At 40.8% G+C, this 27,050-nt stretch overlaps 1 protein-coding gene across 1 annotated transcript in view; it reads right to left on the reverse strand.

Annotated features, from left to right (window-relative positions):
- PLCL1 (phospholipase C like 1 (inactive)) overlaps positions 1–20,447 on the reverse strand; it is a 93,151-nt gene extending 72,704 nt beyond the window's left edge. The window contains exon 1 of the mRNA XM_069983274.1: positions 20,394–20,447. Within this exon, the coding sequence (XP_069839375.1) occupies positions 20,394–20,435 (42 nt within the window). The 5' untranslated portion in view covers positions 20,436–20,447. The remainder of the gene's footprint in view (positions 1–20,393) is intronic.
- Positions 20,448–27,050: the final 6,603 nt, after the last annotated feature.

Genomic DNA, 27,050 nt, shown 5'->3' on the forward strand with positions numbered 1-27,050 from the left:
GCAAGGCTGGAGACCTGCAGCATTACATTTCCCTGACTCTAATTACTTTTGTTCCTGCTCCGATTCTACTTAGAACATGCCTTTATTCTTGCAGTAAGTAAATTTGTACAACCATAAACACCCATCTGTTTTACAAGTATTAATGGAGAGGAGGCAGCTATATGGATAGTGCTATTCATAGCTACAAAACATTGTTATATAGGTAGCTGGCATATACTTATGAAAGTGTTACCATTTTGTACTATCTGCTAAACCTATTGATATTTCCATAGAAAAAAATGGGGGGGGGGGATTCAAGATATAGCAAGTCTACGAGTAGAGACAAATCTAGCAGGCATCCTTTATATTATTAATATTTTATTTTAATAATTTATTTATTTATTTTTATGGTATGGATTAGAAACCATAACCCATAACCCTAACTGTAAAAAAAGGACAAAAGGCTGTTTAGCCACTACTAAGAGACCCATACATGTAAGGAAAAATCATCTACTGATTTTGGTAGGACTTTAGGACACTTGGGAACCTCTCGACACGTCCCTGACAGGTAACGTCAGGAATATAAGGAGCAGGCGTGTTGGTTTTCAATTGCTCTATGCTTTTTATGTAATAGAGAGAGAAGCGACTGCTTTTGGTAGAAACTTATTCCTTTTCTCTACAATCAAAACATCTGAAAGTTTGGCCTAAAACTCATGGGAAGGATCAGGAGAGATAGCTGTCACCCAAAAGAACACTTGTCCAACAGCTATCTCAAGTTCAAGAACACATGCCAAGTATGACTATACCAATAATTACCAATATACCAATGGAGGCTAGCTTTGTTTTGAAAACCACAATAATGGCTTGATGTTTGTCAGAAGTTTCAGTGTAGAGACATACAAGGCTGTGGAGTCCATAAGCTAAACTTCTGAATTTGACTATTCTTCAACACTCTGACACATACTACTTCATAAATGGCTCTTGTGCAATAATTAGTATTAACAGCTACATTGTAGTAAAATGGCAACATTAGGTTTTTCATCACCAAAGGAAATACTCAACAATCTATGCATTTAATAAATGAATTACACAACATTTATAATATGTAATAATAATATTTTGTAGCAATGTATTTGTGGTGACAACCAAAACAGATTCTTGACTCTGACAGCCCTAAAAGCATGTACTATGTTTTCCAGAAGTATGTTCCACTTTAACTCCAACCGACTGGCCCAGTGTTGTTTTAGCGTAGGGACTTATGAGGGCCAGAAGACCTGCACGCGGTACTTAAGGCAATATGGTTTGATCAAATTATATACCAACATTTTAGCGTTGGTTTTTAAATATAGCTGAGAGGCACTAATGCAAGCCATGGGTGTGAGGTGCAGCAGCTCCTTTTTCTCTATGTCTGTATGTTAATCTTATTATATCTTCAATATTAATTACCCAGCGAAAATCTTTTTCTTTTAAATAAACTGGTGTCAGAAAGTTAGTAGATTTGTAATTTACTTCTATTAAAAAATTTCCAGTCTTCCCATACCTATCAGCTGCTGTATGTCATGCAGGAAATGTTGTTTAATTTTCAGTCTGACAAAGCGCTATCTGCTGCCACCTCTGGACAAGACAGGAACTCTGTCTCTGTTTTCTATGAATCCCCATAGAAAACCTCTCCTGTTCTGGACAGTTCCTGTCTCGGCCAGAGATGTCAGCAGAGAGCACTGTGTCAGATTGAAAATAAAACAACACTTTCTGCATGACATATAGGAGCTGATAAATACAGGAAGACTTGAGATCTTTTAATAGACGTAAAGTACAAATCTATATAACAGGGACAGGCCTGAGTGTCAGAGTTAGTGATGCCAATAATGCTTGTGAATTGCTCCAATCTTCATTGCAGATTATCCTCATACAAGGGTAAGATATTGCCTAAAAGTGGTACCTTGCAGCTATTTCCCAATTTTGTGCCTTTGAGGTGCTAGAACCTTCTAACTCATAGAATTGTAAACATTTGCTTCACATACAGTTAGTCAAGATCCACACCCAAGAGGCCAAAGAGCAGCATCGGGGTCATGGAGCACACTTTGGACACCTTAGTGATATATTATAACTAGAGATGAGCGCACCGGGTTCAGGTTCGAGCCCATCCGAACCCGAACGTTCGGCATTTGATTAGCGGCGGCTGCTGAACTTGGATAAAGCTCTAAGGTTGTCTGGAAAACATGGATACAGCCAATGACTATATCCATGTTTTCCACATAGCCTTAGGGCTTTATCCAACTTCAGCAGCCACCGATAATCAAATGCCGAAAGTTCGGGTTTGGATCGACTCGAGCATGCTCCAGGTCCGCTCATCTCTAAATATAACCACTATCTGATAATCACTTTTATCTTTTATATATATATATATATATAGAAGCTACAACTTCTCTAGCATACAGCTTCCTGGAGTATTTCCTACTAAATACATGCAACAGTTTATGTTGATGTTTTATATTCAGAGCATAAAAATAGATTAGAAAGAGACTGGCATGCTTGCTTTGGAAACGTATGGTGGATGTCAGTGATAAATAGAGACACAGAGTTTCTCATAGGCTATAACACCAATATTTTTTTCCAAGCTAGAAGACAAATTCTCCTGGGTGTTCACCTCCCGAGCCCAAAATTCTTCTACTTTACTAACCCAAAACAAACATTCAATTAGATGGCACATGGCTGGCTATTACTGATTCCACTGGGGTACGGGGAAGCTGTACATTATCCTAAAGCCAACTTTTCTGGAAATACTGTAGATGCCAACTTGATTTCATCTGAACGTTTGCTTCTATTTATGTACAGGTTGAATCAGGGCTGAACTTAATAGAATGTTGTCTTAGCGTTTCCACACCGCTTTGTCACAAATATGAAGCAATACAAGCTGAAGAGCTGTAAAAGAATGCTACATAGACAACTTAGGGCTATGTTCACACAACACTGAAATGATGGACGTTTTTATTTATTTTCATAATAATGACATTATTTGTAGTTGAATGGCGGCCATCTGATAAAAATGGAAGTCATTTCAATGGTGTGGACATAGCCTAAAGACATATTCCCATCAAGGCTTATTTTATTGTTTGATACACATGGATCCCATCTATCTCAAGCAGAAGTTATTGGCCAAATGCCTGATATGCGGTACCTTAGCTAGCCGATTTGATTCCAGTTACAGTATCCTTTAGGCCTTATTTACGTTGCGTTTTTGAGGTACATTACTGTACTCTAACATAGTTTTAGACCGACATTAAAAAAAGCGTACATTTAGGAAGTACAGTAAAAGTACGTACTAGTAGACTACTATATATATATATATATACAGTATATATATATATATATATATATATATATACTGTATATATGTGTGTATATATGTGTGTACTACAGCTTCCTTTTAGAACCCCAACAGTTTGGTCAGATTCATTGTATGAAGGCTACCACTGGTGCCTATGAACACTAAGGGGGAGGTTTATCAAAGGGTTTAAAATTTAGACTGGTGCAAACTGCGTGTGATTGGTTGCTGTGGGCAGATTGCACCAGTCTAAATTTTACACCCTTTGATAAATCTCCTCCTAAGTATAATAGGATCATTGAGTTCCGCTGAGGTGCTGATGATCTTGTTGAAGCCTCTGATGCAGATGCAAGGAGAGTCTAACACCACACCTTGCAGTAATAAAAGAGTTGATGCACAGGACGCAGCTTTTCCTGGGTATTTCCATTCCTGACATACTCCGCTCAGGATGGCAGCTCAGAAGAATAAAATGTCAATCAATAGGAGGTCGCAATGTTTCTTATCCTTATACTGTGTAGTAGCAGGAAAGAGGATAGGCATATTGATACAAAACATCAGGGTCTTCTTAAATCGTACTTGTGTCCTAGAATTACCGTAAAGATCTACATTCTCATCTACTGCGTAAAAATATTCGCTCACATCCCTGCCAACAACTGAGCCATGAAATAGCAAAGTTCAAACCCAGGTTAAAGAAAGCTTATCCTTGTTCTGTATGGCACCCTAAAGTGAATCATCCCCAGTAATAGGACGAATAAACATGTCCTAATGGAACGATGCTGTTGGATGCAGCTGCACCTACAAGTCTGATGCACAAAGCCCTGGTCTGGGCTTATAACTTCCACCGCATCTCTAAAGAGGACCTGTGGCCAGTTTTGATAAAGTTATTTATATCTATGCTCTGATGTCTGGATGACATTAGTGTTTATACCTTGTTTATTTGCTCCAACCTCGCACTATGTGTAGGAGAGAGAAAGCCTGGGCTGTGTATTTGCAACCTGAGTCTGTCTGGGTACTATTACACGAAGCAATTTTTGACAATCAACGATTAACGATAAACGAACTCAAACGAACGAACCCAATCACAAGGAAGGATGATCGTTACGTATGATTGTTATTGCGTTCGTCCTGACGTCGCCGCTACTGCGAACGACCAAACAACGTCTTATTACATGAGAACGATCAACGATAAAGATAGGTCCAAATTCTATTAAACGACCAACAATTTCTCTTCGGTCGTTTAATCGTCTGCTATTACACTAAACAATTATCGTTCAAATCCAAACAATTTAAGATTTTTCGAACGATAATCGTTCCGTGTAATACCACCCTCTGCCTGCTGAAGATGATCCACACTGTTTCTGAAAGGGAAATCAAGGTTTCCTTTTCATCTCTCACCACCCATAATGCTCAGCCATCTCATGTGTAAACAACAGTGTACCTACTGCTACATCCCCACAGTGCTGCGGTGTAATCTTCACCTTCTCCATCCCTTTAGCTTCTCAGCAGCAGCAACAGGAGTAGTAGCTCAATTGATGCTATTGAAAATGACTGCTACAAATAATGCTCATGGCCATTATTTTCTGTAGTAAATATCAATAGATGGCTGCCTATTGCCGTTAAATAATGCCCCGTTCCCATTGTGGAAACATAGCCCATAAATGAATATTTATTGGTGATTACTAGTTTATGTTGGGGGAAATGCAACTTTAACACTGTAACACTGTATCACTACGTTACACGTAATGGGTTCCGCTAATCTAGTGCCACCATAGGTCATATGCACACATAGCATACCTCAAATCCACATACTGGTGACAAAGAGAACTGGAAATAAGATAAGTTATCCTACGTTACCGGTTGAGTAAATAAGTAAGCGCTGCAGGGGGTGCTAGGATGTCTGAGCACCTTATGTACCTGTTACCACCAATTTTAGTAAGACATAAGTCACACATAAGCATACTGGGCTTGCCCAAGAAATCGTTCTCTAATTATATCTTTCTAACTGTACCAAGGATAAAATATCTTTTACTATTTGTGGTCTATAGGGTAACACCATAATACTGTGATTCTATTAATACTTCTGTCGCAGCCCATAATTCTTCAGGCCCAAGCTGTTCATTTCCACTTGTGGGAAAGACTGAGTAATCTTGACCAGATGTCCCCTTGGTACAGAGAAAACGGATTTTCTCTTCGCTGCAATTGTATCTTGTGCTGGGAATGAATACATTGTGGCTGAGTACATTGCTTTCTATCTCTGATATGAGAAACATGAAGTTAAAGCCTGGAAATGGTAACGCAGGGCAAAAGCAGATAGCATGGTAAGGGTAGCGTAGACAGCTTTCCTAGTGTGCTGAAGGGCAATTGGATATGGCAGGAAATATGTTACTTGTCGGATCTGAATAGAACAAGTGTTTACATGCACATATTCTAAGGATTTTTAGTGAAAACTAATTGTCCATAAATAAAAATGAGCATTTACGTGATGTTGTTATGTGGATGAGGGTAGTAGATGCTACTAAATGGATGAGGATAGTAGATGCTGCTACATGAACGAGGATAGAAGGCGCTACAAAGAAGATGTACAAAGTAGGTTCTTATATGTGGATGTGGACCGTAGGTTCTGCTAAGTAGATTAGGGTACTCAGTGTTGCTATGTGGATGAGGGTAGTAGGTGCTGCTAGCTGGATGAGGATAGGATGCTACATGCATAAGTAGAGTAATCGCTGATACGTGGATATGGACCGTGGGTGCTGCTGCATGGATGAGGATAGTAGATGTTTCTACATGGATGATATGTAGATGTGAATAATAGGTGCTGCTATGTTGATAGGATAGTAGGTGCTGCTACGTAGATGAGCAAAGTAGGTGCTGCTACAAGAATAAGGATAGTAGGTGCTGCTTTGTGAATGAGGATAGAAGGTGCTGCTTTGTTGATGTGCACATTAGGTGCTGCTCCATAAATCATAGTAGGTGCTGCTACATGGCTATAGATAATAGGTGCTGCTACGCAGATGAGCATAGTAGGTGCTGTTAAGTGGATGAAGGTAGTAGGTGCTGCTACGTGGATGAGAATAGTAGGTGCTGCAACGCTGATGAGCATAGTAGGTGCTGTTAGGTGGATGAAGGTAGTAGGTGCTGCTAATTGTATAATGATAGTAGGTGTTGCTACGTGGATGAGCATAGTAGGTGTTGCTACGTGGATGAGGATAGTGGGTGATGCTACGTGGATGAGGATAGTGGGTGCTGCTACGTTGATGAGCATAGTAGGTGCTGCTACGTGGATGAGCATAGTAGGTGCTGCTACGTGGATGAGGATAGTGGGTGCTGCTACGTGGATGAGGATAGTAGGTGCTGCTACGTGGATGAGGATAGTAGGTGCTGCTACGTGGATGAGGATAGTAGGTGCTGCTACGTGGATGAGGATAGTGGGTGCTGCTATGTGGATGAGGATAGTAGGTGCTGCTACGTTGATGAGCATAGTAGGTGCTGCTACGTGGATGCAGATAGTAGGTGCTGCTACGTAGATGAGCATAGTAGGTGCTGCTACGTGGATGCAGATAGTAGGTGCTGCTACGTGGATGAGCATAGTAGGTGCTGCTACGTGGATGCAGATAGTAGGTGCTGCTACGTGGATGCAGATAGTAGGTGCTGCTACGTGGATGAGGATAGTAGGTGCTGCTACGTTGATGAGCATAGTAAGTGCTGCTACGTTGATGAGTATAGTAAGTGCTCCTACGTGGATGAGGATAGTAGGTGCTGCTACGTGGATGAGAATAGTAGGTGCAGCTACTTGGATGAGCATAGTAGGTGCTGCTACGTGGATGAGGATAGTAGGTGCTGCTACGTGGATGAGAATAGTAGGTGCAGCTACTTGGATGAGCATAGTAGGTGCTGCTACGTGGATGCAGATAGTAGGTGCAGCTACTTGGTTCAATATAGTAGGTGCAGCTATGTGGATGAGAATAGTAAGTGCTGTTACACGTCATAACCACATTCACTTTCATTAGCTGCAATTCGGACATTGCTATTAGGCAATCTTCGGCTGCATGATCTGTGTCATGGCCAAAGATGCCATGTATCCCCGCCTTATATGATAAAGAGATCTAAGCAAAAATCCCATTTGTAGTCTAAATGTTTAAAACCTTGTCTTTAACATGAGGTAACAGGCTTAGCTAAACAGAATGAACATACATCTATCATTTTAGTCCTTCCTACTAGAAGACACTGTTATCAGTGAATCTGTTGGAACGGATAACATGCCGCACATAGCTGCCTGCAAATCGCTCATTACTGCAAGTGACTTTTCACGGCTCCGAGTGTGTAGTTAAATGTACAGAGAAAGGCAGTCTGATTGACAAATAACACACTTAGGCTGTCCTGTTTCTCCAGGAACACCTGCCTACTGAGAGGCCCAAATCCTACTGTCACCTCATCATTCACAGGATAAGTCAGAACTGCATGTGGGGAGAGAGGATCGGAAGACACTGCCATTACAAATAATTAAAGGGGTTGCAGTATTTGGTGAACTTCACCTTAAAGAGGGCCTGCCAACATTCCTGACATGTCTGCTTTGCTAAATCATTGCAGTCCCCATAATATAACAATCCTCGAGCATCTTTTCTTAGAACTTTGGGGGACATTTATCAAGATTGGTGCAGTCTTAGATAAGGCCCTGCCCCCTTCTTCCCAGCCAGATTTACTAAGTGCACGCCCAGAACATGGCTTACACAAAAATCTACAATGCTCTGCAGCAAGTGTACATTTTTGCCTGGTTTCCACCTGTTACCAGGTGTTAACCTTAATAAATAAGGCCACGTCTCCTCCCCGCCCTGCTGCATCCCCCCCCCCCCCAATTGGGCAAACGGGGGTAATGTCTGGCGTACGCCACAGAGCAGGTAAAACCAGGCACCTGCTTTGTGGCATATGTCCAGAGACAGCCTTCATAAATTTCACTTTTAAGTTGTATATTTCCACTGTTAGGCCATGTTCTCACATTGTGAAACACCGGCCGCTCTGTAACCTGGTTGGGTCACAGAACGTCTGGTGTTACAGAACATCATCCCGGCCGGTACTGCAGTATCGGGTGGATGATCTTGATTTCTGATGAATTGGGATGCGGGCGCATTAGTGTGCACTTTCATCCCAATTCACCGCTGTAAACAATGGAGCTGTGCAGTCGCTATTCAATTAATAGTGGCCACACAAAACTGATATGTCAGTATTTCCATGCGGCCGGTTAGGCTAGGTTCACACTGCGTTTTCAGCATCCGTTTAACGCATCCGTTTTTTGCAAAAAACGCATGAAAAACGGATTGCAAAAAACGGATTCATTTGTGTGCATCCGTTTTTCCATTGACTTCCATTATAAAAAAAAACGGATCTGTTTTTTTTGGCGGACCAAAACGGACCAAAAAACGTTGCTGACCCTATTTTTCTGGACGTTAAAAAAAACGGATCCGTTAAACGGATGTTGAAAACGCAATGTGAACCTAGCCTTAGAATCCCGGCCGGAATGTATGCTATGTGTATACGCTCCGGCTGGGATTCCATTCATGCACATACAACGTATGTTTTGTATAAATCACGACCATTGTTGCAAATTGCAACAACGGCTATGATTTATACAAAACATACGTTGTGTGAACATAGCCTTATTCCTCCTAGCTTTGAATAAGTTGATAAGTGGGTGCTACCAGTTGGAGGGGTGTCTCAAAATGCCTGGCATGACCAAAACAATGATTAGTGTCAGACTGTGTAAAGACACAATTCTTTGACAAGGAGAATGATAACAGCAAACTGTCAATTTATTCAGTCATTTCCAATGCAGAGATCTGACAGAAGTTACGAGGAAGTCCCAGAAGACTGTGTAAGAAGCAGGGTTTTTATATCCAAACGAAATATACTGTAAGTGTGTGTATTTGTACGTGCGTGTGTATGTTCATGTGTTTATGTGTGTGCGAGTATGTGTGTGTAAGTGTGTGTATATGTGTATTGTGGTGGCATGCTGTAGCTTATCATTATTCAGATTTGTAAACTTCTATGGTCAACACATTTTGTTGGTCAATGTTCAGTTAGTCAAGACCTCTATCAGTTGGATTATTATTATTATTATTATTATTATTATTATTATTATTATTATTATTATTATACTATTATTGGATTATTATTACTTGTAGGGCATTATTATATCTGGCTTCTATGTTGTTATTTCAGATTACTAAAAGAGAACTGCTGATAGGATTTACAAATCGGTTATCGGCCATGTCTTAGTAAATAAAGTGGAGATGATAGGAACAAGCATATTTCTAGATGACCTGTCAGTAATTTCACTAACACACAAACTACCCAGTCTGAAATGGCTGCCAACAATGAACAAAGCCTACACTTCACTAATAGAGATAAGAATTCTGAACTGGGACAATGAACCATAAAACAGCCCCATTCACCAAGTAGGTATATGATATTTACTGCTACAGTATGTGCTGCTTACTGATACATAAGGATCCCATTAAAGGATTTGTATTTGGACCTTTATATTTTACTTTGAATAGCTATGCTGGTACAGTATGTATAACAATATAAATAGGTTTTATCACAAAACATCCATAACAACTAATAGGCTGTCAATCACAGCTGCCACCATAAGATCATTAGGAAGTATACAGTACTGTGCAAAACTTTTAGGCAGGTGTTGGGAAAATGCTGAATGGTAGGAAGTAGGGCTGGGTCGATATTGCCCAAAAATACATTAAAGGGGTTGTCCAGCGAAAATCTTTTTCTTTCAAATCAACTGGTGTCAGAAAGTTATATAGATTTGTAATTTACTTCTATTAAAAAATCTCAAGTCTTCCCATACCTATCAGCTACTAAATGTCCTGCAGGAAATGTTGTTTTATTTTCAGTCTGACACAGTGCTCTCTGCTGACATCTCTGGCCGAGACAGGAACTATCCAGAGCAGGAGAGGTTTTCTATGGGGATTCATAGAAAACCGAGACAGAGTTCCTGTCTCGGCCAGAGATGGCAGCAGAGAGCACTGTGTCAGACTGAAAATAAAACAACAACTCCTGCAGGACATACAGCAGCTAATAGACACAAGATTTTTTAATAGAAGTAAATTACAAATCTATACTATACAGTGCCATAGACTTATACATATAGTGCCCCCCCTGCTGGACACTCCATAGGAATTACACCTGATTTATGACGTCACTGTTTTTGAGAGAATTTGAAGCCTCCCCGATCTACTAAATAAAGGGAAATAGCACTATATGTACATTTTCCATTCCAAATGTACATTAGGAATTTGTCTAACTTTCCTTAAGTAATATATTAAAAAATATGTTTTGGCTGGAGTTGTGCTTTAAAGCGCTCCCAGCATCATAATGATCTGTGATACTGGGAGGTCTGTGATTCTAGTGTGCAGCTTCAGGATCCACAGCTTCTGAGATTCAAGGAACGTGTGAATGCGCCCTAATACTCTGCATCACTTATATGCTGCAGTACAGAAACGGTTACCAGAAGGGGGCACTACATTCCTTTCTCCTGTGCTGTGAGACCATCCTTTACAGTACCTCACCAGCGCTTCTCATCAGGGAACTGACGGAGCACATCACTGGGCACTAAGCCCTATCTAACTATACTGATAAGAATGCAGGACAATGCTGGGGGGCACGGCTTATGCACAATAGAGCCCTGGGACCTACAAGAGTGTGGCAGGAATCATTTTTAACGTTGGCAAAAAAAAATTAATTGTGATAACCGCTAAGGTCAAATTAATGTAATTAATTAGCTTAATTGCCCAGTCCTAGTAAGAAGGGAAGCAAATTATTATACTGGAAAACAACCCCCAAAACCCTGCCAATGCCATTAGGAACCATCTTCAGTATAAAAAAGAACTCCTGGAGTCCTGGAGGTGATCATTTGTCCCCCACAGAGTCCCGATCTCAATATTATCCAGTCTGTCTGGGATTGTACGAAGATACAGAAGGATTTGAGTAGCAACATCCAAAGAAGATCTGGGCTTAGTCCTCCAATATGTGTGATACAACCTCCCTTCCGAGTACCTTCAAAAATTCTCTCCAACTGTACCTACAAGCTGCAACAAAGGCAAAAGGTGGTCACACCAAATATTTAGGTGATTAAGGGTCAGTTTACACACACAGATTATCTGACAGATATCTGCCCGATTTTTGCAGCCAAAACCAGAAATGGATTTAAAAAAAAAAGAGAGATCTCAGTCTTTCTTTTATGACATGTTCCCTGTTTATAGGCCATTCCTGGTTTTGGCTGCAAAAATCTGTCAGATATCTTTTAGATAATCTGTGCGTGTAAACGGAACCTTACAGTAGGTATCTCTTCTGTTCTTTTACTTAGCAGCATACACTTGCCTAAAACTTTGCACAGTACTCTATATACTGTATACTGCCCATAAATGTGCAACAATCCATGGTGTGTTAAACATTTCCAAACATCTACATATTGCGTATCCTGGAGATATTAAAAGAAATTAGAAGAAATACTTTATATCCAAAAATGCAAAAATTAGATAAAACTGCCAGATTCTTGATTCAAATAGCTACAAACAAAAATGAATGCAGACAGTAGGAACACTCATTACTGGAAACATTTCTGGCACAAAAACATGCCTTGTGAAAAATCAGCAGAAGTAGGGCAATTTAGAGGAGCATGAAAAGAAATGCTTGCTCTGTAAAACTACTCTGACACTTCCATAATGGGCATTCTCTGTGTCTGCTGAGTAACTTTGCTTCTTTTATGTAAGTGTAAAAAGATGAGGAGTACCAGCAGGTATGTCTATAAACTTAACTAATCACTGCCCAGTATACAATCAGCCAAGATTATCTGTGTGATGGGGACGGAGAGTAAGGGTACTATTACACCAACAGATCTGACGAAAGATTATCTGCCAAAGATTTGAAGCCAAACCCAGGAACGGACTATAAACAGAGAACAGGTCATAAAGGAAAGACTGGATTTCTCCTCTTTTCAAATCCACTCCTGGGTTTGGCTTCAAATCTTTGGCAGATAATCTGTCGTCAGATCTGTTGGTGTAATAGTACCCTAAGACATGAGCAACCAAAACTTGGAGTTACCTATAGGAACCAATCTAATACTCGGCCACTGGTATGGTGGTACGGGGCTCTCCCAGATTTACACCGACAGATGATGTTGGTTGAGACAGGGGTTGTGAATTATGCAAAATCACTGCCCAACCCCTTTGTTTTCAGGGATATAAACCGTAGACAGAGTCGTCTATCTGTAGCCTAGCCCTTCCCTCTAGCCAACATAGGAATAGCTGCGCTGAAAGTACCTATATCTGGGGAGGACTGGGAGAGCATGTGATCATTCATCAGTTAGTTATTGAAGGTGTATGGGCACCTTAAGAGTTCCCTCCATGTTGCACAGCTATTTCTCATTCTCCAGGGGCAGCACCACTGGCAGCAGTACACTCAGGTACTTTCTTTGCTGTCTGGCTAATGACAGCACAGCACCTGCTTCTTACTACTTCTACGCCATGACGCTGTGCTGGTGAAAATACACTGGTCTGGACAGGCTGGCGCTGTGCTGAGGGATGATTATCAATATAATACTATATATGATACGTGAAGGGAAAATGGAATTACTGATGTAATAGCATTGTAATAGTACTATATGAGCAGAAATGAAAGAAAAATCAGCACAGAGAAGAAGGGAATACACTGAGCACTGAACTGCTCCTGAGATTAGAGCAAAGCCTTTATTTACATTTCAGGGACAGTAAGGATCCCCTGGAGGCACACAGATTGCAGGTACACAGCCCAGGTTTACTCTCCTGGACACAGCACTAGACAAGCTCTGAGGCCACTTCCTGTGTTCCATCTTTGTCTCTCTGTTATTAGAGATGGATTTTCCCTAACAACAGGCAATTAACAGCAGACTGCAGAGAAGAGAGACACCTAATCGGCAAGACTTTATATCTTTTTGTTTGCAGTGAATGAATTAATTCACAATAGGTTACAAATCACAATGGCTATCAAATGGAGAGAATTATACAGGTAAGGAGAGCCCTGTTTTTAAGAAATATGTGAACACCTAGTTAACTGCAAATTGTTGCAACTAATTGTTGCAGTAAACCATGTGTGGCTTTTGCCACGTGGCAACTACTATGGCCGCATGATGTGCAGGCAACCTAAATATTTGCAGTGATAATATACATTTAAGCTGACATAGGTTGAGAAAGCAATGAAGGGCTGTAACCTCCCCTTTGTGATTGTAATTATTGTCTGTGTATAAATAGTCGATAAGCTTCTTGGCACTCGAGAAACCCTTGTGCATTTCATCCAGCCTGCACTGACTACTGAAGCATTTGGAAAGCAACAGAGCTGTCAACAAATCGGCAAGCACAAGTGGTACAACTTAACAGAAAAAGTCTATGTTCACACAACGTCAAAAATATTGAAAAGGTGTCCGATTTTCATATTTTAAAAAACGTCAGTTTTTGCCGAGATTGAACTGACTGCATTGGCAATGCATTGGAGTCAATGGGAAGACGGACGTCCAATGCACACAATGCACTGAAAAACGGATGTTTTTGCCACGGACGTCAAAATAATGAACATGAACATTATTTTCGGACGTCTTTTGCAAACAGTGGACGTTTTTTATTTGTAGTTCACACACAGTTTTCCTTTTGTCACCATTCTGTCTCGGTTTTTGCTATTAAATTCAATGGACTTTTCAATTAAGCCCCATCCAATGGCCGATTAGTAACCAAACTAAAATAATGTGCAAATACCAGTCAATGCACTAAGGGGAGGTCAGGCTGCTAAATGACGTCCATTATTTTAGACTCAAAATGACGGACGTCATTTTAAACGGAGCTGAAAAAACATTGTGTGAACATAGCCATACAATGTAAAAAAATACCTTTATATAACACAAAAAAAAATGGGGATTTGTTCCCTTGACATCAAACCACCATTAGGTAGACCATGAAAAATTTTAGACACAACTTCCAGGAAAGTTTGCAAAGAAAAACCACAAGTAACTTTACAGTAGTAGAGGCTTCTGTGAAATAAAGTACTAAAGGATGTGGAGCACCTATTCCAGTCTCCTGACCTCAATATGTTGAATCGACTTCAGAGAGAACTAAATCATGTGACCAAAGAATTTACAGGATCTGGGGGCTTGTTACCAATAGGAATGGGCAGCTTTATTACATAAGAAAATAAAGAGGCTAAAGTAAAACCAAAGACAGAGAACAAGAACCATTCAGACTGTAAAACAGCATTAAAGCAACTCTGTACCCACAATCTGACCCCCCCCCCCTCCCCCCAACCACTTGTACCTTCGGATAGCTGCTTTTAATCCAAGATCTGTCCTGGGGTCCGTTCGGCAGGTGATGCAGTTATTGCCCTGAAAAAAAACTTGAAGCCCGTGCCAAACAGGAGTATCTTTGCCCTAACTTTTCCCCACCCCTCCGTCCCTCCTCCCCACCCTCTTCATCATTAGGAATGCTACTGAAACATTTTCTGCTGAATATTGCACACGTGCTTAACGATCCAGCCCATGTGCCACAGGTGGGGAATAGAAGGCAATCTGCCTGGAGCATTCCTAATGATGGAGAGGGTGGGGAGGAGGGACGGAGGGGTGGTGCAAAGTTAGGATACAGATACTCCTGTTTGGCACGGGCTGCAAGTTTAAAAGTATTTTTTAGGACAATAACTGCTTCACCTGCCGAACGGACCGCAGGACAGATCTTGGATTAAAAGCAGCTATCCAAAGGTACAAGTGGTTTGGGAGGGGGGGGGGTCAGATTGTGGGTACAGAGTTGCTTTAAGAAAAAGGTATGTACAACAATAACTGATTTGGAAGTATCAGAGGAAATAGCACAGGAGCCCCTTACTCACAGACACAGCCCTCAAATATGAAGGAGAGAAGGGTGAATGCTTGAAACTTCTGCAAAAAGACCAAAATCAGCTTACCAGAAAGATTTTAAAACCAGGCATGACCACTAGGCATGGTCCGAACCCTCCGAGGTTCGGGTTCGTATGAACCCGAATGCTCGGCATCAGATTCCCGCTGTCTGCCCGCTCCATAGAGCGGGTGGATACAGCGGGAGGACCGCCTGAAAAACTGGGATACAGCCTATTACTATGGCTTTATCCCAGTTTTCCAGGCGGTCTTCCCGCTGGATCAGCCCGCTGCACGGAGCAGGCAGACAGCGGGAATCATTACCGAGAGTTCGGGTTCGTACGAACCCTAACCGAACTCGGTTCGGACCATCCCTAATGACCACCAGATGCATCAGTGTGCCAACCTCCATGTGGCAAAGCCAGCAGGTATTGGAAACCATTAGATCAATTTTAAATAAAATCTGGGTTGCCACTGAAACCAATGAGCACCCAGCAGTTGCACTGGGTGTCAATTTAAAGTTCCTTAAATTCAGTGGTTGCTATTAATGAATACAATACTTCTTCTGGAGTCCTTTAGGTCTGCTGCTCCCCTAAGTGTCTTGATTTTCAGTTGTTTACATTTTTTTAATCCTCTTAATTTGCCTCTTATGGAAAGGGGAGAAGTATTCATCTAAGAGTGACTTCTATAAAGAGGATTCTACAAGATGCCTGAGAGGAGATGCTGTCAAATGTTGTCATTCCACCCCTACAGAGGTCAAACTAACAGATGTTAACATGCTGAACTCCAGCTCAGGGCTGTGTAGTAGAGGAATCCATACCAGCCTCCTAATTACGCTGAAGAGAATAATGAGCACTGACATCTTCTTGCCTGGACCAGTCTTAGCCACAAGCGAGATGTAGGAGTTCCCTGAAGCACATACACGGGCCTCAAATCATCATGAAGTTACATAATGCCCACATGATATGCACCGAATGTTCATTAACAATGAGACTATCTGCGCTGAGGGCATGTATCAAGGTAAAGCAATGACCTGTAGTGGCCGTGCATCAAATGGGACTGGATAAACTTCTACAGAAGGTTCAAGGTCCCAATAACAAGGCAGTGTACGTCAACCATACACTGTAGATCTGCTTGGTTCTCGCATTCTTCTGAACAAAGCGTCTGTATGCTATGTTATAATTAACGGCTGGTATACTAGTATCTTATATCACAATTTGCCTATTACGCTCTGTGCTACGTATAGGGTTAATGTGCTGCTCATTATTAGCTCCAGGCAATACAAAACTCCAAGAACTGTTATTCTTTATCATTAACGCTGAGGAACCAAAATAATGTAATATTGCAACATATTGGGATTCCCCATATACTGTATACCTGCTAAAATTCCAAATATACTACAGTATGTGCTCTTATCCTTCTATTTCCCTTGTCTCACTTCCCCATTTTAAGCAATCAAGTTAAAGAAGAAGTCTCCGATTTAAAAAAAAATAGCAGTCAACAGGAGGGTGCAACAACCTAAACTCACGCCTCCCCATGGCTCCACTGCGCTGCTCCTGGGTGCCACTGATGGAAGTAATTTTTCGCTGGAAACCAGATACGTCACATACCTGGCTAATCTAGCAGCAACATCACTAACTGGCTGAGCAATTGTTCAGTCACTGTCCCGCCCCAGTCACTGATTGGTTGAGCAGCTAATTGCTCATCCAGGTACGTGGCATTGCAGCTGGAAGTGCAGCAGTGAGCAGTCAACGGAACCCAGGCAGAAGTGGCGCTGCAGGGCAAGAGGATAGGTAAGGTTTTTTTTCCTGCACCCCCCTTGCTTGCTGACTTTTTTTTTTTTTTTTCAATTTGGTGGGACTTCTCCTTTAAGAACAGAGGCATTTAAAGGGACGGGACCATGGTGTAAAATATTATAATATGATTTTTGTTAGCAGGTAATAGTTGCTTCTGTGCCTTCCTCATATCCTATTTTCTTCATAGCATTACTGTACTTTTATCTGTAGAACATCCTTTGGTTCCCATCAGGCTCCAGAGGCCAGATGTAACAGCTGCTTCTGCTCCTCACTATAGGAATTCTACTCTCCTGCAGGTAAATAGTATGAATACTAAAACAATGTTTTATATCTGAAGTTTAATAAGGTTATGCATTATGGGAAATCCTTTTTGCTTAGAACGGTTATCCAACATATAACTGATCCCCTCCTGCTCCTGGAAACTTTAAATCTACCGGAGAACCAGGCAGCAAGTGTTCAAATCCCCCACAGTAGCAAGAAATTAATAAAGTATTTTCATGATCCTATTGAAATCATTGTGCATGTAATACATGGATGTGTATTCTACTATGTTCCTTAGTAGCGTAAATGGTTGTTTGAAAGAGGTTTTCTATACCAGTCAACCCCAGGAGTATATTAAAAAGAACACCACCAATGTCTTTGCCTGTATAGTACAGTATAGACGATTTTAGTTTCTTTTTCCCCTCTAGTATGGTTCTCCCTGGCGCTTATAGGGGGCTATTAGCAGGTTAGATTTGTCAAACCTGCTTATCGTTCCCCTTTAAATCGTCTAAATTGTAATATAAAAAAGAAAATATATATATATATACAAACATATATATATATATATATATATATATATATATATATACATATATATTTATAAGTTAGCCCCTGTTGACTATATACTATTTAGGCGAAGCCATTAGGCAGTCACAGATATGATATTTCTTATCATTACAAGAGATGAGTGAACCTTGAGCATACTTGAGTCCATCCGAACCCAAGCGTTTGGCATTTGATTAGTGGTGGCTGCTGAAGTTGGATAAAGCCCTAAGGCTATATAGAAAACATGGATATAGTCATTGGCTGTATCCATGTTTTCCAGACAACCTTAGAGCTTTATCCAACTTCAGCAGCCACCGCTAATCAAATGCCGAACGTTCGGGTTCGGATGGACTCAAGCATGCTCAAGGTTCGCTCATCTCTAGACAGAATTAAGATATTATATTTTTAATATTTTAAAAGGTTAGTTTGAGGCAATCCAACATTGTACACAAGTCATCCTTAGGTTTTCAATCAAACAATAATTAAAATAGACTGGTGGGAATGTTTACAGTCTTTATATCATATGAAGGAGGTCAGACACTATTCATGTATTTTTGATCATTACGTTGGGAGATATCTGAAATGTAATAAAATATTCCTGTGCCTAACTCAAGGTTACTATGTTGGCAGCTCACACAGCAGCAGGTGACAGATCAGAGAACAATAACCTTCACCTTACATACGCCAGAAAACTTGGCAACATTCTCTATTTCACATAGTTTATGTTCACACAGGACAAGATTGCCTTACTATAAACAACTGCATTTTCATATCATCATAGACTCGTTTTTAAAACTTTACCAAATGGTAATACCTTGTAACTACAGATTGTTCTTCTTTTAAGGAGATATTGTTGCCTTTATTTTGCATTTGACAATTACCACAAAAATAAAAAAAGTTAAAAAAAAGAAAACCCCTTCAACCCCTTTGTCGTTAAGGGGTTAAAGGAAAACTCTGTCCAAGGGTCTGAACATATTGGGCAACGAAGTACAAAATTATAACCGAAGAGTAGTCGATAGCAATAGCAGAGGGTGAGGAAAAATTGTTATGAAACACTAGGACGCTCAAAAAAGACTAATAGCAAGCACTGGAGTCTGGACTCCTTAACTTTATAGGATGTCAGGAGTTATTGGACCCTGACACTACAGCCTCACACAGAAAGAAACAGGAGAAACAAGAGTGGCAAGGACAGATGCCAATCACAGAAGCAAATCCCAACTTAACTGTCTAAATGCCAGAGGAAACCAAGCAGGAAAAGAGATGGGTGTAGTAGAGATTCAACTACCAAAGCAGGAGGAACAGAGCAGTGTTCAGACAGGTTTACAACAAGATATAAAAAAAAAAAACACAAAACCATGGCATCCTCCATCATAGCTTAGGGATGGAAGATGATGCAGAAGCCTAAACAGGTGCGGATATCACACCAACAAAGAAAACTATACTGGAATGATTTGCACTTCTTTTGTGTGGTGAACCCACGGTAGACTTTAGCTTACAAATATTAATGCAATTTTTTTTTTTAAATATGCAATTCAAAAGCAGCCTGCAAATTGTAATCTGTAAATTTATTTTACACGTCCTCTGCTTGAGAATCATAATCGAACGGGCTGCATGTTTTGGTCTGTATGTAGACAATATACATCCACTGATTTCAGTATATGTGGGCATTGTATGTGCTTTGTCTATGGACTGAGCATATATAGTGATCAAAGTTTCCACCCAACTAAAGAGCATGTATAGCACACATATGCAGCTCTATCAACTAAACAGTAAAAACAGGAGCATCTTATACCAGTGGCAAGAAGATCACACAGACCAGTGCATTTATTTTGTCACTTTTTAAATCTTTTTTTATAAACCCCAAAAAATCATACTTATAATATGCATAATCCCTGAATGAACTACTGCCTCTTTACAAATGTTTGATCTGTAATAATGAGATATTAGGGGAAAAAATTTTACAAAAATTTGTGGAATTTTCATTGTAAAATAGCTTATACGATGCCCACCCCATATTTAAGTGTTTTAGGCACTTTCAGATGTTTTACGTCTTGGGACATGACTTTTTGGAAACTGGGTGTGACTTTTGTGACCTATGGCTGTATTCATGTTTTCTAGGCAGCACTAGGGCAGCATCAATCTTCTCTTGATTCGTACAAACACAAACTTACTGTTTGCTTATCTCTAATTCCTTAAGCCCCCATTACACAGGGTGACTGTAAGGTGCAAACGAGCAATGTCAGCGCTCGTTTGCTCCAACTTTCATGTCGGCTGATCGCTGCTTTCTATTACACAGAGCGATTATCAGCCGTAACGGCCGATAATCGTTCCGTGTAATAGGGCCTTTATAAAAGATAAATGAAAAAAAATACAGCCACTCGCTGAATGTAATCAGGAGAGCTGGGAGAGTGTGTCGCGCAAAGAAGTAAAGAGGCACCAGGGGGAAGCTGCTGGACCACACAATGTGAGTATGCTGTATTTTATTACTATTATTTTTTTTATCTCATAAAACCTCTTCTGTTCACACGTACAGGATCTGCAGCAGATTTGATGCTGTGTTCAGTTGTTTACTTACCTTGATATCTGCGCCATCAAATCTGTTGCGGATCCTGTACATGTGAACGAACCTTTAAGACACAAAGATATAGTGTGCAGTTAATAAATTTCTCTTTTGCTGTATACTCCAATGTGTTAACTGATCTGTTGCAATTTGCTGCACAAACATGATGATACAAGTTGATGCGGCATATGTCCTTTTCATGATGTGTTAATGTTAACATTAATCTGGGGAACAAAAAAAAGACCCAATGGACAAGGCAATGGATCAACATCACTGCCTGGTGCTTTAATTTGCACATTATATATGCTATATAGAAACCAACGTAGGCAACTTGCCAGAGGCTCCAGTGAAAATCAATCCCAATTGAATTAGGGGGTGAATCGATTTCCTCAACTCGGGCACAGATCAAATTTACAAGCTTATAGTGTCGCATAGCTGTCTGATGTCACCACATGTCCTCTCATCTCTCTTTTCACGGAACATGTTGTGAAGATAAATATTTCAAAGGCTTCTTGGCTACAGATTCTGTATACAAAACTTCCCTAGGGAAAGCCTTGCAGCAGCCAGCATCGGCCTGATGGACCAGTCACTGCGGCCAGAGGGGGTAGCACTGTTACTACAGTAAGACTTGGTCCAACGTGGAAATGACCCAAACCCTTTCGGTTTGGCAAAACTGAAACTGCTACCGCTGTGGCCGTAAATAAAGATGGTATCCTCAAAAACAGGAAGTCATGAGGAGAACATTAAAATAATTATGCAAAGCAAGAATATGTTCTCCCACAACCCTTGACCCACATTTGTTTCTCTCTTGTACAATAAAATAAATAAATACATAAATAAATACAATTCCTTTTTTTGTCCTTTTAAAACCTAACCGCAGCCAATGTTAAACTCCCATTCATTCGGTTGCCCAAGGACATATGTGAGAAGCGCACGTCAACTAGGAAATATCTTCATGGTGCTGAACTGCTGTAAGTGACATTGCCACCACTGTGACAATGAATAGGTGGCACATTTTACCAAACCAGTCATAGTTTTTCTTGTATATATTTTTTTAGCCCATGAGGTATTACATTTATTCTAAGGGTCATTACAACAAAGGTGGTATCAAATATGTGTGTGTTTTTTTTTGTCATGAAGTATTTAAAAAAACAAAAAGAGGTTTACCTGTCAGCTGACAGGCCACTCAGCCAATTACAGGCTGCAGGCGCTGCTGTCGCCGGGACTGGGAAGCTGTGGAGCACAGGAGAGAAGACCGGGAGAGGGGAGAGGTACGGTGTTCGGTGTCTGGGCAAGGGCTGCATGGACTGCATGGACACACTGTTAGCAATGGACGATGGCAAGGGCAGTAAGACAGATACACAGATACACAGATAGTGAGCCCTGGCTGTTCCCACCCACTGTCCCTGGCTACTTGCCACGGACAGCCCTAGGCAGCTGCGGACAACCACGAAGGCGGTCTCTGCTCTGTAACAAGTGAAAACACAAAACAAGGACAGACAAACACAGTAGTTCGCGGTCAACAGTCCGGGTCGGCAATGGCGGGCAGCAAAGGTACAAAATCGTCAGGCAAAGGAAGGGTCAAAAGTCAAGCAGAAAGGTCAAGGCAGACAGCAGATAGGGAAGTCAAAGAAAGAGCAAAAGGGTCAGGAGAACTACAAGTCACAGCAAGAATACGCTTAGCCTAGCAGGAATACTAATAGCCAGCAACTACTGCTGGCCATGCTGACTACTTATAAGGACCAAGAGCCCAGTCCAGATTCCCATTGGACCGGCGCTCAGATCTACAAAGACCCTAACTGGCAGAGGCACCTGCCTGCCAAGGAACACACAAGACTGCTCAGCTGCAGGAATCAGCTAGCAGAGACAGAGTAACCCTATCCTTGCCAGAGGGTGAGAGGCATGGCGGGTGTGGCTCAATAGATAAAAACAGAGCCCTGTTTACACCAGGTTCAGTAACTTCTGTGCCACACAATCCAAACTGGGGAGCGCAAAGGCACATTCCTGACAATTACTGCCCGATTATCGGGCCGGCTAATAGGTCAAGTAAACGAGCGCCGATCTAGCAGATCAGCACTCGTTTACTAAAATAATCAGGCCGTAGTCGGTCCGTGTAATAGTACCCTTAGAAAGCTGCACTGGCAAACTGTTGATTCACTATGTCTTAACAGCCTTGAAGCGGTTAAAGTTGAATAATACACAATCCCATAGACTGTTGGCACATGATACGTATATTTTCTTTGCTGGTGGGACAATGTTAAAGCTGGATGAAGAATAACAATACAGGTTGAGGTCATACATCACAATGTCTCAAACAGTACAACAGCCTTGGGAAAATACTGGAGGATCCTGATAAAAATATAAGATAATATGCAATAGAGTCCGGTTATTCTGTATATAAGAAACAGCTCTATACTTCAGGCAGTCAATTTAGACTGGGGTTCCACAGGCTCACTAGAAATAACAATTCTAAGGGTCTATTCTTAATCTATAGGTGTATTTCTACTTTTAATTGCATTATTATTAGAGATGAGCGAACCTTGAGCATGCTTGAATCCATCCGAACCCGATAATTCGGCATTTGATTAGCGGGGGCTGCTGAAGTTGGATAAAGCCCTAAGGCTATATAGAAAACATGGATATAGACATTGGCTGTATCCATGTTTTCCAGACAACCTTAGAGTTTTATCTAACTTCAGCAGCCCCCGCTAATCAAATACCGAACGATCGGGTTCGGATGGACTCTAGCATGCTCGAGGTTTGCTCATCTCTAATTATTATATTTACTATTATATTTGCAGAAGTAGGACATATCAATATGGCGAAAAGAAACACAACCTAGTGGCAAGGTATTGGTGTCTAATGGAGCTCTCCTTTGTTGGACCTTAGATCAGTTGGGCTTTAGTCTGAGCTCTAGTGGACCAGTACAATCTTCTCTTTTATTATGTGACAAATGGAAGTTTTACTTGTGGTTGTGTCAATATAAATTATCTGATTTAAAAGAATGCTTAAAGGCACTCAAAGTCACTTTAGTTAACTGGATCTGTGAATACTGCATTGAGAGTCTCCAGTATGTCCTACGAGATGAAGCTTCTCCTGTCTCCTTCCTGTAGAAGCTTATAGGGAGAAACATATGATTCAAAATCAGGAAGCAGGGGAGACAGGTTGATGCTGCATTGCATAAAAGATACAGTGTAGATTAGGGGATGTCACTTGTCACCCAGTCAGTATAAAACCAGGGGTATAAGGGCAAATACTAGGTGAGTCATATCAGGCTGTACTAGGTGAGTCATATCAGAGGGGAAGAAAGGATAAAGTTGGCAGCCTATAAATGGTGCATTTACTAAAACAGGTATCCATAGGGCACATAAAAAGCTTCAACAGTATTCCTAAATAACAGCCCGCTTAACAAGAAAATAAATAAAATAGCTGGAGTGCTTCTTTAATGGAAGGCTTTGAGAGTCAAGTTACTGTTATTAAATAAAACAAGAAAACTTGTGCGCTATTTTTACATGCCTGGTGTGTACATCATTAAATGAACGTTCATGAGCTATGAACAGTGGTAATAAAAGTCAATTATTTGAATAAGATGATTAATTTATTACTTTAGTTATACATAGAAGTACACAGATGGCATGACTGCTAAATTTGCCTCTAGCTTCCTCTGCTCAGAAGTCTAACAGAACTGATTTCCCAAGAACAAAAGGAAACTACATGAATGGTAATTCCCTAACAGATTGTTACTAACTGAAATACTCCAAGCAGTCATAGAAATTATCTGAACCGAGCCATGGATAGCTGGATGCATTTACTGTAATTGTCCCAAGAGTCCCGGCAGGCTACTCCAGTAGTTCTCCACAGATAGCAGCAAAGCGGATGAACACTTTCTATTTATGCAGTGTATACTGTATATAAATTGGACTGTGTCAAAAGAAAAAGACATTTTAAAGTGTTGCTTTAATTATATAAAAAAAATTATCACAAATTTCATCGGTTGGGGAATGAATGTTCTTGAGCAATTTAAATGGCTGGAAACATGTTGAAAGGCATGGATGTAATAGTGGGGAAATGTTTTTATAGATGTCAAACTGCTAACAATGAAAGATTCGTTTCTTAAAGGATCTGTCATTCTGAAAAATGGTGCAGACTATTGTTAAAAGTTTTGATCAGTGGTCACCTCGTTTTCTGTGTACCGACTCGTCCCCACCCCCCACTCCCCCGCCCCCTAGGGCACTAATTCGACTTGCTACACCCCCCTCTCACAGCAGCGCTAACTTCAAAAATCTCAGCTACACTCTATTAGCAGAGCACCGATCTCATTGATCTAGGCAATGCTACAGCAATACCATAACATTGCATAAATCAGTTTATTAATTGACTTTTTTTTTTTTTTTTAAAGGTTCCTAGAGGTGAATTAAAAGTGTAAAAGAAAATGAATAAAAACAATAAAAAAATTAAAACAGCTACTGTAATAAAAGTTCTAATATCCCCCCTTTTCCCATTTAAAAAAAAAAAACACTACTACAAAACGACCAGAGAAAACTGCTTCTGGCCCCATTCACTGTGTAGAATGGATGCTGAACAACTAATTGCCAGTTATCAGCTCCCCACTGATCAGTGACTGATGCGCTATCCTGTAAATAGCTTATCAATATATTTTGGCGAGAAAACCCATTTATAGTTACTATCTTTAACCTTAGATATATTACATTATAAGTGGTGTAGAACAGCTTCCATAGTAGCCACCAGTTGGGAAGTTACATGCATTACGATGGAAAGCTACATGGTAGGTAAATATGAGCTTCGTAGTTGACCATACAAACTTTTTTTTAGGCTTTTACGTTCAAAGTTTTTCATCCGGTTTAGGGCACCATTTATAAGATGTAACACTTAGGACACAGATCTCATTGAGGTTAAATGGATTTGGTAAGCCGTGCCAAAAATAAACCAACTGGTGACCACTCAAGACGGAATAAACTAACTTCAGCTATGGGCCTGACTGCCAGGGGATGGAGGCAGAGGACTCCCCCTACTCAGGTGGATGCTAGGGTGCAAGACACCAGAACAAGGAAACATCTCACCGCACTACTCAATAATAAACTAGAACTTTTTGATGCAGGATGGACACCATGGGACACAGAGTAAAGGACCAGCACCTCAACTCTGCAGGTTGCTAACGGGGAAACCCCACGTCCAATCCACACACCACAACAACAGACCACAGTGTAGGAAAGGGGTCACAGGTCTCTTTCAGCAATGTCTTTTAGTGAGTCCACAACAAATACAACATTTGGGGCAACGCAGCTTGAGAAAGGTGGCTGCATCCATCAAAACATTTTATTTCTTGTGGACCCAATAAAAGACATTGCTGGAAGATACCTGTGACCCTCTTACCTATACTGTGGTCTGTTGTTTTGGTGTCCCAATGGGACACATATTGGATTAGGAGGGAGTATGGCTGACTTCCCCTGATCCTCATGATCCTGCTCGCTCTCTTTCTCACCCTTTTTTGGTTAGGACATCTCTATTAATGCATGCGCTTCTCCCCTTCCCTGAATCACCATAAAAAGGTTAAAAAAACAACAACATACAAACAAAAAGTCCAGAAATTTCATTGCTTTAGACACAATGGCAGCTTCTTAGCAATTAGTAAAAAAAAGTTTGAAATAATGAATATAATGACTAGGTTTCTTTTCAATTTTCCATCACTTTCCATAGTTCGCAGTGTTCCTATAAACAGCCCTTTGTGAATCCAATTCAAAGAATAAAGTCCCAAGTCAGTATTCTAATGTGACCACATAGCATTCGATGAAATCTATTTTAGTATCAGACCGTGCAATGTATGTATGACAAAGCTCTCAGCTTTCTGCAGTTCTACAGGATGTTGCCCTGCTCCATCTAATTCATTTGTCCGTGTGTACACCATGCAGGACAAGCCTGAGAAAAGAAATGTTTCTGTTACCCAGCTGGTGAAATATTCAACATTCACTATGTTCCCAGGCAGACTTCCTGGCTGCCTGCTCCTTCCTTCCCCTCGCCTGTGTACTGTATCTTTGTCCTATTTGCAACAATTCAAATTCCCTATAATCTCAATATACAGAAATTAATCAAAAGCTCTAAGCTCCGCTCCTGGACTTCAGTTCTTTAGAGAACAATAGAGCCTATCGGGATGTCGATCTCTGCCTCTGTTCATACCCTGTTTAGATCATACCAATGATGCATGTGTTAGTATATCAAAGTCTGAGCTACACCCATACATGGCATTTGTCTGACGGATCCCGATGCTAAAAAGTGCATATATTCCATTCATTAAATGGGTTTGCAACACTAGTTTTTTACAGACTGTTTACAATTTGATGAAATACTGAATAAAGTTCACACCCGGACATGTGAATGCTGCAGCCAATCACCTGGCACAGCTATAACCTCAGGGCTATCGGCACACCGTGTCATTAATGGAGCCAGGGAACAAAGTAACAGTGGGTGGGGGACAGGTAAGGTATCACACCTTATATTATTTTATATATTATTTTAAATTGGTTTGCAAACATAATTTCCCCCCGTGATGCCCCTGGTAGCCATAGTTAACTCTCAGAAAGGTGCCTGGTAGCTGATGTTAACCTCCAGTGATGCCCCTGGTAGCCAAAGTTAATCCCCCAGTGATGCCCCTGG

Source organism: Dendropsophus ebraccatus, chromosome 9 (genome assembly GCF_027789765.1).
Source record: "Dendropsophus ebraccatus isolate aDenEbr1 chromosome 9, aDenEbr1.pat, whole genome shotgun sequence".
NCBI lineage: Eukaryota > Metazoa > Chordata > Amphibia > Anura > Hylidae > Dendropsophus > Dendropsophus ebraccatus.